General features: G+C 40.8%; 2 protein-coding genes across 2 annotated transcripts; both read right to left on the reverse strand.

Moving 5' to 3' along the window:
* Nucleotides 1–2,289: 2,289 nt before the first annotated feature.
* Nucleotides 2,290–8,071, reverse strand: LOC133140286 (peroxynitrite isomerase THAP4-like). The gene is made up of 5 exons (XM_061260100.1): nucleotides 7,626–8,071; nucleotides 5,796–5,982; nucleotides 4,438–5,568; nucleotides 4,022–4,091; nucleotides 2,290–2,919 (listed from the first exon to the last, which is right to left on the reverse strand). Exons 1-5 carry the CDS (start codon nucleotides 7,700–7,702, stop codon nucleotides 2,594–2,596), a joined length of 1,791 nt encoding a protein of 596 aa, XP_061116084.1. The 5' UTR covers nucleotides 7,703–8,071; the 3' UTR covers nucleotides 2,290–2,593.
* A 2,830-nt stretch (nucleotides 8,072–10,901) lies between these two features.
* On the reverse strand, nucleotides 10,902–13,335 carry LOC133130872 (D-aminoacyl-tRNA deacylase 2-like). The gene is made up of 4 exons (XM_061245821.1): nucleotides 13,273–13,335; nucleotides 13,019–13,146; nucleotides 12,807–12,876; nucleotides 10,902–12,527 (listed from the first exon to the last, which is right to left on the reverse strand). Exons 1-4 carry the CDS (start codon nucleotides 13,316–13,318, stop codon nucleotides 12,202–12,204), a joined length of 570 nt encoding a protein of 189 aa, XP_061101805.1. The 5' UTR covers nucleotides 13,319–13,335; the 3' UTR covers nucleotides 10,902–12,201.
* Between the last annotated feature and the right edge of the window lie 14 nt (nucleotides 13,336–13,349).

Consider the following 13,349-nt stretch of genomic DNA (forward strand, 5'->3'; position numbering starts at 1 on the left):
CATTAGTTTACCAAACTGACTTCCATCAGAAATGTGTGCAATGTATTTATTGTAATATAACTGTTCATTTGAACGAACCCAACATACCACAAACCAAAACATAAATTAATGTTGTTTTCTTTTTCATGTCATGTGACATTTTTATGAAAGATTTCATTTGCAGCCTTTGTCATTTACAGTGCATCCGGAAAGTATTCACAGCGCTTCACTTCTCACATTTTGTTATGTTACAGCCTAATTCCAAAATGGAATAAATGCATTTTTTTCCTCAAAATTCTACACACAACACCCCATAATGACAACATGAAAGACATTTGAGATTTTTGCAGATTTATTAAAAATAAAAAACTAAGAAATCACAGCCTTTGCTCAATACTTTGTTGATGCACCTTTGGCAGCAATTACAGCCTCAAGTCTTTTTGAATATGATGCCACAAACTTGGCACACCGATCTTTGGGCAGCACCTCTCAAGCTCCATCAGGTTGGATGGGGAGCGTCGGTGCACAGCCATTTTCAGATCTCTCCAGAGATGTTCAATCGGATTCAAGTCTGGGTTCTGGCTGGGCCACTCAAGGACATTCACAGAGTTGTCCTGAAGCCACTCCTTTGATATCTTGGCTGTGTGCTTTGGGTCGTTGTCCTGCTGAAAGATGAACCGTTGCCCCAGTCGGAGGTCAAGAGTGCTCTGGAGCAGGTTTTCATCCAGGATGTCTCTGTACATTGCTGCATTCATCTTTCCCTCAATCCTGACTAGTCTCCCAGTTCCTGCCGCTGAAAAACATCCCCACAGCATGATGCTGCCACCACCATGCGTCACTGTAGGGATGGTATTGGCCAGGTGATGAGCGGTGCCTGGTTTCCTCCAAACAAGACGCCTGGCATTCACGCCAAAGAGTTCAATCTTTGTCTCATTAGACCAGAGAATTTTGTTTCTCATGGTCTGAGAGTCCTTCAGGTGCCTTCTGACAAACTCCAGGCGGGCTGCCATGTGCCTTTTACTAAGGAGTGGCTTCCGTCTGGCCACTCTACCATACAGGCCTGATTGGTGGATTGCTGCAGAAATGGTTGTCCTTCTGGAAGGTTCTCCTCTCTCCACAGAGGAACGCTGGAGCTCTGACAGAGTGACCATCGGGTTCTTGGTCACCTCCCTGACTAAGGCCCTTCTGCCCCGATTGCTCAGTTTAGACGGGCAGCCAGCTCTAGGAAGAGTCCTGGTGGTTCTGAACTTCTTCCATTTACGGATGATGGAAGCCACTGTGCTCATTGGGACCTTCAAAGCAGCAGAAATTTTTCTGTACCCTTCCCCAGATTTGTGCCTCAAGCCAATTCCTTTGACTTCATGCTTGGTTTGTGCTCCGACATGCACTGTCAACTGTGGGACCTTATATAGACAGGTGTGTGCCTTTCCAAATCATGTCCAATCAACTGAATTTACCACAGGTGGACTCCAATTAAGCTGTAGAAACATCTCAAGGTTGATCGGTGGAAACAGGATGCACCTGAGCTCAATTTTGAGCTTCATGGCAAATGCTGTGAATACTTATGTACATGTGATTTCTTAGTTTTTTATTTTTAATAAATTTGCAAAAATCTAAAAAAAAACGTTTTCCACGTTGTCATTATGGGGTATTGTGTGTAGAATTTGGAGGGAAAAAATTTAATTTAATCAATTTTGGAATAAGGCTGTAACATAACAAAATGTGGAAAAAGTGAAGCGCTGTGAATACTTTCCGGATGCACTGTATATGAGCCATTTATATAACTGGATTAAACCAAAGTTCTGATTCTTTTTTGGTTTGTAAAAAGCCACCATTATAGTTTGCTTTTAATTCTTGGATTAATTTTTGGCACAGCCAGCACCTTATATGAAGCACCAATGTGTACAAAAGTTTTTTCTTTCCTTCTTTTTCCATACAACTATGTTCAACTGTAGAGAAATATACACTAGTGATTAATACAGACAGCGCCAGTTGGCAGGCCTCAGTGTTCTGTATCATTTCCAGCAGGAAATCTTTCAGCACTTCATCCAGGAAGGGAGAAAATGTCAAAAACATGAATTATTTTCATGAAAAGTTCCACATTGAAAACTGTGTAGCTGCATACACCATCTTACCTATACCAACATTACACGTCGTAAAGAGATCAGCATATAAAGTGTAAAGCAAATGAGTGCTCTCATAAAGAGCTATGGTGAAATACTGAATATTCATGCTGCCATTCACTCTGATCAAATCTGTTTCTTGTTAATTTAAGTATGAAAACTATCCAGAACAGGAAATAAAAGGACATTTCAGTTCCAACTTTTAATGGCAAGGACAGAAAGGAATGTCCAGTTGTAAAACTAAACAAGTTTATCAAAACCATTTTACTAAAGTTGTGAGAAATGTCAGACTGCCTAAAAATGATCGGTTCTTTAAGAACTGAAAGGTAAAATCAAATCAATTTACACAAAATATCTGATGTAGTTTTCGCCGTATACAAAAGTGAAACTGGTGGGCGAAGCATAGCAATGTTTCTGCATGTCTTTCATCCTGCTGAACACAATGCACTGCACGGTGCAAGAGCCAAGAGACGGAGCGCAGCGGGAAGGGCTTAAAACTCCATCACATGCGTCGAGAGTCCCTCGCTATCCATCAGCAGGGCTTGTTTCTCTCCGTAGACCCCATACCGGACCACCACCCCGGCCTCCGCGCACTTGCTGGAGGAGGCTTGCTGGCTCTCCAGCTGAGTCACAAAGCTGGCGTAGAGCTGGAGCCCCTTGGGGCTGTCGAGATTGTTCGGGTAGAGCATGCTCCGTCTCTTGGCCTGTCCCCCCAGCGTGTCCTGGGGCACAACGAGCACGCTCCCAGGCAGCTCCAGCACCGACGCCTGCTTCCCCGGGCCCACCTCGAAAAGTTTCACGTTCAGCAAGGCCCTCACTGTGGGGGGACACACAGAGACCCAGGAGCATCACCAACTGATGTGCGATCTGTTGCACCGCCCAGTGGAACAGAAAACTGCCTGAAGCAAAGACCTACTTTATACAGTCAGTGCCAAGGCCTTGCAGCATGTTGTACCGACTGGAATGTATCTCCATCATTGATCTCCATCAGTGATTGTGACAGTAAATTGTCATCTATTCAACCGTCTGTCAAAATCTCTATATCCAAAAAAAACTAAAGTGGGCTCCAGAATTATTGGCGCCCCTGACTGGTAATGCACAAAAAAATACTGAAAAATAAACACATTACAAATTATTGACATAAACTCAAAATGCCAACATGGAAACTACTTTATTAAGGTTTCATAATTATTGGCACCGCTGGTTTAGTGCTTGGTGCATCCACCTCTGGCTGGGATAAGAGCATGTAGACTTTCCCCTATAATGATTGATAAGGTTAAGGATCACATTTGGAAGAATTTTGGGCCTTAACCTTGTAAAGCATCAACAAATGCCAGCGTGAGGCATATTTCACATGCATAATGTAATATGTTAATAATGAATGGCCGTATAGCAATAAGTCATTTGTGCTTGTCGAGATGAGATGAGCATCTACAAACTATATATTTACATATTTGTAATGAGACCAAAATAGATACTAATTTATTGCACACATTATGCCTTTTCTAGGGGTGGATAGTCCCAAGATAATTTTCTGAAGTCTGTTAATGACAATATTTTAACATTTAACAGTTTTTTCATGCTTATCCTTGTAATTACTATAACAAGCCTCAACATGATCCAACTACTGGGCTAGAAACTCAGTTGACTTAATACAGAAATTTGAATAGCCTGCTTACTATTCAGTCATGTATAGCAATTTAATCATCTTCAGATTAGGTAAGCATTACAGTACCTAAAAAGATGGATAACCATGCATCACAACATATACATACCCAGCTTTAAGGGCAAATATGGTGCAAAGTGCAGTAGAATTAAAGCAAGTTAGCTGTCAGTTAATGCAGTAAGGTTAAAGTATTATGTATTATGGTTCAGATAAAGTTAAAGCTGTGGAGCAGAGTCTTGAGAACCAAACTTACCCATTTTTGGAATCAGCTTCTCTGTGGCTCCTTTGAAAAAACAGATATATACCACCATTCCTTTGTGAATCTGTGAATTTAAGAAATATGAGACCTGTTAAAATGGTCTAGGTTCTGGGAAGAAATAATAGCATCACCTGATCCCCTCATATCCCAAAACCCCTTGAGACAACTTTGAAAAAGTTGTCATTGTATATCTACAGTGGATACATGCACAGGACCCTCGTTGGTTTTGCATAATCAAATGCACCATGACGTTAACAAAATAGCCATAAGGAAAACCTATGCAATATGTGAAGCTGCGGCGTTTCATTAGCACTACTGTACAAACAGCATTCTTGTCAATAAGGCCAATTCTCAGGTTGAGTGCATCCTTCTCCTTGGCGGACTGTTTATTAAAAGGTGAAGTTCACTACCTCCACCCATTCCGCAAAAGGGTCCCCCTCCACCGCTTTGACTCGGAGCCGGGCGTACTGACACTGCTGGACCGCCATCCTGGCGTGCAGAGGGGCCGCGCCCTTTTTCCTGGACTCCCCGTCGTCTTCGGCCGAGGCCTCGGGCAAGGCCCCATCCCCGTCCACGCCGCACCCCACCTTGCCCTGTGCCTGCCACGTCTTCATCACGGTGGGGTGCGGCAGGGCCTGCTTGAAGCTGCTGCGCACGTAGTTGTAGGCCTTGGGCGACAGGAGCCGGAGCTTGAAGGCGAAGGCCTTCAGCTCCTCCGTGTACTCCATGGAGGCCCTCTTCTCCCCCAGCATCCTCTTCATCAGCTCCTTGGGCACGCCGCTGAAGTTCTGCTCCACCATCTCGGCGCAGCTGGGTGGGGCGGCGGTCTCCTTGCGCAGCTCCTTCACCTCAGTCTTCAGCTTGGCCACGTCGCGGTGCCACCTCCGCACCTTCTGCTGCTCCGTTTTCAGCTTCTTCCTGCAAGCCTCCAGCTTGTCCGTGACGTTGATGCACCTCCTCTTCAGCCTCACCGGCGACTCGGTCACGGCGTACTGGTGGTCCGTGGGCAGAAGGGATTTGGGCTGCACCTGCGGGACATAGCTGAAGTAGGTGAGGACGTTGGGCTGGTATTCCACCGCCGTCACGGTCATCAGGGACTTTGGCACCGATACGGATTGTCCTTTTAGGAATGAGGGAAGCCCCGGTTTGGAGCTGCTGCTGGTATCATTTTTTCTGGGCTCGGGGTCTGGAAGAGGGGCGTCGGTTGATTTTGATTTATTCAGGCTTGAAGGAGGGTCTGTGTTGGGGGCCTGCTTGGTTTGTGCGCTTGCCTTGGTGGTTTCTGGGGCTGCCTTGGTTTGTGGGCCTGCCTTGGTGGTTTTCGAGCCTGCCTTGGATTCTGGGCATGCTTTGGATTCTGGGCCCGCCTTGGATTCTGGCCCTGCCTTGGATTCTGGCCCTGCCTTGGATTCTGGGCCTGCCTTGGATTCCGGGCCTGCTGTTTTGGGGCGGCCAACCTTGGCTGGTCTCCCCCGTTTCCGACGGGGGGGTTTTTGCACTTCCGTTGGTTCGCACGCCTCCATCTCAAACAGCTGAGATTTCTGCAAATGCAGTAAATGCAGAGAGATAAAATAGCCAGTGTTCACATGGGCCATGTAATTAGCAACACAATGCAATATTGCATTATTCAGTCAACCAAAAAGTAAAAGATTTTTTTGGACTGTTTACGCTTTTAAATAACAGTAGCGATTGTTACATCAGCAGTAGAATGTGCAGTTAAGGACACTCTGATCACATTTGCGATCTTAAACTTAAGGGTTAATGATACCTTTCGGGGGAAAAGGACAATTGTTGGAACAGCGTCTGTCCTGATGCGTGTGGTCTGACCAGTCCTGTCGAAACAGTCTTCTTTAAAGTGGCGTGAGCACAGGACTGAATTTGGCGTTGGGGTCCAGTGGTCTTTCTGGGTGATACGGATCCAGATTTTGAGTCTCTCCGGTTGCTTCAATGGGAACCTAAACCCCACGAGCAGCATGTCAAATATGTAAAAACAAAATTCAATAAGGATCAATTAAAGTTGTAGTTAGGGGTCAAAAGCATGGTGGCCCCTCTTATCAAATACAGAACTATTGGCACCCTTAATAAAAATTGAGGAAAAAAAGGTTGGATATACTAAACAAAATGGATAATGATCTATATTTTATGTTAAAACATACGAGAAAACTACTCAGAGAGCACTTTATTAGGGAGTTATTAGACTTATTTTTTTTAGACTTATTAGTCTTATCCACTTAAAAGGTTTGACATGTTGTGTGTTTAAAGATGCTCTTCTGCATACCACTATTGTGTGGTCATTTGCATTATTGTCACCTTCCTGTCAGCTTTGACCAGGCGGGCCCTTCCCCATTGACCTCTCTCATTAATAAGGTGATTTTGCCCACAGAACTGCTGCTCACTGGATTGTTTTTCGTTTTTTCGCACCATTCTCTGCAAACTCTGAGACTGTTGTGCATGAGAATCCCAGGAGATCAGCAGTTTCTGAGATATTCAAACCCTGTCTGGCACAAACAATCATTCCATAGTCAAAGTCACTTAGATCACATTTCTTCCCCATTCTGACATTTGGTCTAAAAACGGCTGAACCTATTGACCATGTCCGCATTTAGTTCCTGCCACATGATTGGCCAATTAAATATTTGCATAAACAAGCTGGTGTACAGGTCTACCTAATAAAGTGCTCAGTGAGTGTATATACTTTTATTTATTTTATTTATTTTACATCTACCGTCATGTTTCAATGTTTTTTATTTAGTAATCAATTTTTTTCTGAAAAACCACAGGTGCCAAAATTAGTACCAATAACTGTGGAACCTGTTTTTTGGGGAAATACATTTTTATTAGAAAAATGTAAGATTTTGGTTGATTCCATTGAATCATTAATAAAGCGCACTACTTCACGCATGTTGGAAAATAAAGCTTATGTCTATACTGTATTTTATTTTATAGTTTTAGTTTTTTTTGCATGTTTATCAAGGGTGTCAATAATTCTGAAGCCCACTGTATGTCCCATCACTTTTCCACCTACCCATACCCATATTAACAAACAATAGTGAACTGGTCTGAGCAGTGTTAACATAAAAGCTAAACTAATGCTAATTAATTCTAATCAATTTAAAAATCGGCACCAAAGTTGACACGTTTACAGAACATATGTTCTCGTACTTTAAGTGTCAATGCAACAACACTCACTATCTCAGCCATACTTAAAAAATGGTCTATTAGCATCCGTTCCATTTGCCATACGACAAGGTGATGTAGCTACGTGAATATTTTATCAAAATGAGTAGATTAAGTATTTAACATTTACACATTTTTGCCCTTTCTGGAGAGACAGTGAAAATAAATGGCATGCAATTCTTTCACTGAAATTTTTATTTATTTATTGCAAAACACAACTTTCTAATGTTAGGTTGTTGACATTTTGGTCTGTAGTGTATGTACTACCATGCTACAAGCACACACTACCAAGTAATAACAGTTAGCAAGCTAACGTCACCATCTAAATATTCTACGACCTGCAAGCCGGATATTGCAATGTTTCAGTTTGACACACTCATCTCACTTAGCTATGCAACGTATGCGTTTACAGCAGTCCTACCTGTGAAATGTCACTTTGCTGTTGTCTTTATTACATCCAGTACGAGCATTGCATTTGAATGCAGAGCACACAGGCATGGCCCGCAGAAGTTCGCGCCACAGCTGTGTGACCTGTCACGCACCGTCTTAACTTTTTGCTCTTTTTGTCAGTATGAAGTTGCATGAATTATCTGCTTTATCAGATTTAGTTTTCCTTTAAAAACTAGAAGCACTTGAGTACCAATATGGCGGAAAATCGCTTCACCAAAGATTTTACAGGCTAGCCTCTTCCTCTCTGCTTCAACCTTAAAACAAAACTTCCTCTGTTGTGGTGTAACCGAATAACCGACCCCCGAAAACTGACATCGGGAGTTAAACGGTCCGTACAAACTTTTTTAAAGTCTAAAAAGGAAGATTAATCACTGGTTTACGTGATATTAATTGTAACGTTAGGTCATTTTAATGTCGTAGAACAATATATTGTGTTAGAAATCCACAGACGCAAGACATACGGGAACAATTGCAGTGTGCTCAGCTGGAGTTTAAACCGCTATACCACAGATCTGCATTCCAACTGGAATAACTAAATCTTAGTCCACAGGTTTGGATATCGGCTCCAGTTCTTATGCACATATGTGGTCTAGAGGTAGGAGCTTGTTTCACGAAAGTTGTGACGTGTGAGCCGAGGTCTGCGAGATAATATTTATAATACAAATTTCTCCTAAACTTTTTGGAGCGTTTCAAGTAGAAATCGCAATTGCAAGCGCGTCCATGTAGGCGTTCGCCTTGGCTGAAAAGGATCTTTGAGATTACGGAGCTCTTTTTCTTTTTAATGATGTTCCAAATAGTTGAATTTGTTAAGGATAAGGTTTGGCTTTTTTCTTATGTCTCATCCTTATGCTTCCTTGACTTTCATTGACACCACTCTGGCCTTTATGTTGACAAACGCCAATAACAGACTATTAAACGCCTATTGATTGAGATACTGAAAGGCCTATTATACAGTACCTGCATTAAGGTAGCAATTAGCGCAATGGTTCCAACGAAACAAACTAACCCTCAATGTGAAGAAGTGCAACTTCATGATCTTTTGTAACATAAATAAACACTACCCAAAAGAACTAGACAAAATTCTCATAAATAATGCTGAAATCAATCTAGTCCAGCAAACTAAATTCTTAGGCATCATTATTGATAGTGATCTCAAGTGGTCTAATCACATTGACCTAGTCACCAAAAGATCTTCAAGGATGCTGGGCATATTGAGAAAAGTTTGTCCCTTAGTTCACTCTTCAGCTCATCTTACTCTATATTATAGCTTCCTGTTCCCTTTCATCAATTACTGTAATATTATCTGGGCAGCGACCTATCCTACATATCTTAATAAACTACGTACAGTACAGAAGAAATACTTAAGGTTTATCTCCCACTCAAATAGATATGCACCATCCGCCCCCCTTTTAAAAAAATATAACATATTGCCGATTGAAAAAGTGAACACATACCAGATATGCATATTCATCCACAAATTCATGTATAGAAAACATGAACTTCCAGACACCCTTCAGAATCTATTTATTGCCACCTCCAATGTCCATTCACATCAAACGAGACACAGCAACAATAATCTACTCCTATCGCGCTCACAAACATCAAGACACCAGTATAATCTTTCCGTTAGAGGCCCAAAGCTGTGGAGTGAACTAAGCCCTCAACTGAGATCTATGTCCTCACATACTGTCTTTAAAAAACATTTGAAAAAATATCTAATGTCTACCTAAACTGCTACTCAATATTCATCTCAGGTATTTGTTTCTCTTCTTCTTGTATCATCCCATGTTTAGTCATCATCCTATGTTGTCTGTTTCTTTTTTCTCGTATCATCCTATGTTCAATCATCATCCTATGATGTCTGTTTCTTCTTTTTCATATCATCCTGTATTCAATCATCATCCTATGTTGTCTGTTTCTTCTTTCTTATATCATTTTATGTTTAATCATCATTCTTTGTTGTCTGTTTCTTCTTTCTTATATCATCTTATGTTTAATCATCATTCTATGTTGTCTGTTTCTTATTTCTTATATCATCTTATATTTAATTATCATCCTATGTTGTCTGTTTCTTCTTTCTCGTATCAACTGATGTTTAATCCTTAAACATTCTATTTTTCTTTTCTTTCTCGTATCAGCCTATGTTGGATATGGATTGGCTACATTTTATTTTGCCCGCTAAATGTACTAAATGTAGTAAGTGTTGGCTAGGTGTGGAGCTCTGTACAAGCCTGTTAGGGCTTCGCTCCCACCTTGCACAGATTTGTACTAAAATTTGTGCTAAATAAATAAACCTAAACCTAATTGAACACACCTGACTAATCAGAAACCCCTGTGAAGTTATTTCTCCCAAACATTATGATGCCCTGAAATGAGAGTGTTATGTATAAAAAGTACTGTAATTTCTACAGGAGCAAACCAAAATGTATAAAATGCCATTTAATAAAAGCTGAAAATGTGCACTTATAAATATAAGTGTAAGCATGTGAATATAAATTTAAGATTGTTGAGTACAGCACCAAGAAAGAATATGTATTTGTCCCAAAAATTATGGAGCTCACTCTACTCTATTATTAACCCAAAATCTGGTGGGTTTCTCAAGGGTGCTGAGATATGTCCAGACCATTAACTTCACAGTTGTAACACAATTTTTATGGTTCAACCAATTGTACAGTGGCCTTAGTATTCAGACCCCTTCACTTTTTGCACTTTATTGTGTTGTAGATTTTATTTTAAATGGATAAAATTGCCATTTTTGCCCAACAATGTAGAGTGGCCTGTAGTGTAGTGGTTAAGGTAAATGACTGGGACATGCAAGGTTGGTGGTTCTAATCCCACTATAGCCACAATAAGATCCACACAGCTGTTGGGCCCTTGAGCAAGGCCCTTAACCCTGCATCAATCTACACTCAAAGTGAAAACATGTTTTTAGACATTTTTGCAAATGTATTACAAATCAAAAACTGAAATCTCTCATTTATATAAGTATTCAGACCCTTAAACCACCATGGCTTTGATTAACCAATACAATTGTAGCACTGGCATATACTATGCAATAAAGGTTCTGGATCATACGTTACATAATGAGGGGGGCATAATTCAGTGCAATAACACACATGGATCCCAGGACTGAAGTACCCTGGTGTGCACAAGACTGGGAAATAAATCCTAAAAAACAGTTTATTATTTCAAAGGTGCAAGAGAGGCACAAGGGAGATTTGCTGAGAATAGTTTGCGTTGAAAGATGGTTTGGCTAATATGTTTGTTTTTTATTTATTTATGCAAAACATTCAAACTTCATCAGAGTGAAACAATGAAATGAAACAGCTGAAATACTTCCAACATATGTAAAAAATTGTAATTTGCATCATAAAATCAATCATTTTGTTTTTCATTTATTCTTGAACCAATAATGAATAGATTAATGGATTCATGCAAAATGCATCCCTCTTACACAACATAAGACTCATACTCACACACATGCAAAACTAGATTTTAAGTTGATTGATCAACTTCAAGGAAGAGGCAGGGCCTTTTCATTACAAGGACAGGGGTTCAAATATGGACTCTCAGTGATCACTTTATTAGGTAAACCTGTAAACCAGCTTGTTAATGCAAATATTTAATCAGCCAATCATGTGGCAGCAACTAAATGCAGATGTGCAGTATGCAGAGAATGGTGCGAAAAACAAAAAACATCCAGTGAGCAGCAGTTCTGCGGGTAGAAACGTGTTCTTAATGAGAGAGGTCAGAACAGAAGGGCCGGACTGGTCAAAGCTGACAGTAACAAAAATAACCACACATTACAACAGTGGTATGCAGAAGAGCATCTCTGAACACACAACGCATCAAACCTCTAAGTGGATAGGCTACAGCAGCAGAAGAATGAATGTCTAAAGAAATCTCACTGAGCTCACTGAGTGTATATCAACACTACATTTAAATAAACTTTTTGCCGACTTAATGCAATAGTAGACACGTTAGCTTGATTGAAAGCCATGGTTAGTTAATTAGTTGAATCAAATGCTGGGCAAAAACAAAAGCCTGCACCCACACCTCCCCTTTAAGAATACGACTGGACACCCCTGATATGAGGTAATAAATGTGTAGTGTTGGTTGGATACATTTAAATGGAATTGGTATCCTATACACCAGAAAAAGTGGTGTGTATTTCATGTCAAAGTCAAATAAATCTTTAACCTACATATATCTGCAAAATGCCATTTGAAGTGAAAATGCCATTGGGACAGACTTCATCTTACCATGGATGGATGCATCTTTAGTTTCTGCAGCTTCTACTAATATTTCTGAATGCATTCTCTGCAACAGGAAAATTTGGAGGTGTTATGCCTCGGTAACATCATTGCTTTTGGTGGGGTTTATTTGTATTTATTTGTAGGCTACAGAATGTGTGATACATTACAAATGCAAAGATAATTACAATTCACAATATTAAGTCCTGTTTTTGGCTGCCCTTTAAGAGTGACCTAAAAAGAGCCAAAGTAAGAAAAACGGCTGCTGTAGAAGTGTGCAAAAGGTGAAAATCATTAAAACTCAAACATATGTGTGTAGGGTCCATTGGTGTCCAGCTTCAGCACTTGTCGGTTTCCATAGGTGCCGTGTTTAACAGCTACCCCAGCTTCAGTGCATTTGCTGGATGAGGACAGTTGCTTTTCGCACTGGGATACAAAGCTGGTATAGAGCTGTAGCCCTTCCTCTTTCCCAATGTTGCCATGATACTGCATGCTCCGCCCTTTGGCCTTTCCTCCTAGTGTAGCCTGGGGGACGATAAGTACACTTCCAGGTAGCTCCAGCACAGACATGCGCTTCCCCGAATCAGCCTCACACAGCTTCACTTCCAGCAGGGTGTTCACTGTGGAAATTCAGAGGTCTCATTGACTTTCTGCTCAAAATCTACATTTCACTGGTGTCCACTAAATGTTTTTCTCCTGCTGTCACAAAACAACTCAACTGTAGACTACCAACCAACAATATTTTGTGAAGATGACAAAATTATGCTATGATTCATAATTCAGATGAGATTATCACTAAACTGCTGGATGACTGAGTAGTGCTTTATACAAATGTGATTTGACCAATGCCGTTTCTGTTGGAAATGGAAAAAACACATATGTAAGGATATGTAACGTACCCATTTTTTGGATAATATCTTCTGTGGCCCCCTTGAAAAAACAGATGTAAATCACCATCCCCCTTTCGATCTGCGAACAAAAAGAAAATAAGGAAGTCATTTTGCAGGTGTTTAAATGTAGATATAGGTGTAGTGGATCTAACATTCTACGTACAATATAATATAATATATCATAATATAATATAATCTGAATGAAGCTAACATTAGAATACCTCAACCCATTCAGCCGGAGTCTCTTCCTCTGGCGGTTTAACCTGAAGTCTGGCATAGACACATTGCTGTAGTACAGTTCTTGCCAGAACAGTAGAAAACTTTCCGTCGGACATCTTTCTTACCGCAACTATATAATAAAGAAAATACCGTGCTTGAAATGAACCGTTCAATGAGACATAAAGTGTAAAACATAGGCTACATAACAAAACCAGCTGCTCCGTGTTACAGAACTAAATCAATTCTTGTTACCTACCTTCACTTCCGCTTACATCAGGGGAGAGGGCGGTTTTAGGTTTCATAAAGAAGACGTCATCAGAAGTCGCCAGTATA

Source organism: Conger conger, chromosome 1 (assembly GCF_963514075.1).
Source record: "Conger conger chromosome 1, fConCon1.1, whole genome shotgun sequence".
NCBI classification, from domain to species: domain Eukaryota; kingdom Metazoa; phylum Chordata; class Actinopteri; order Anguilliformes; family Congridae; genus Conger; species Conger conger.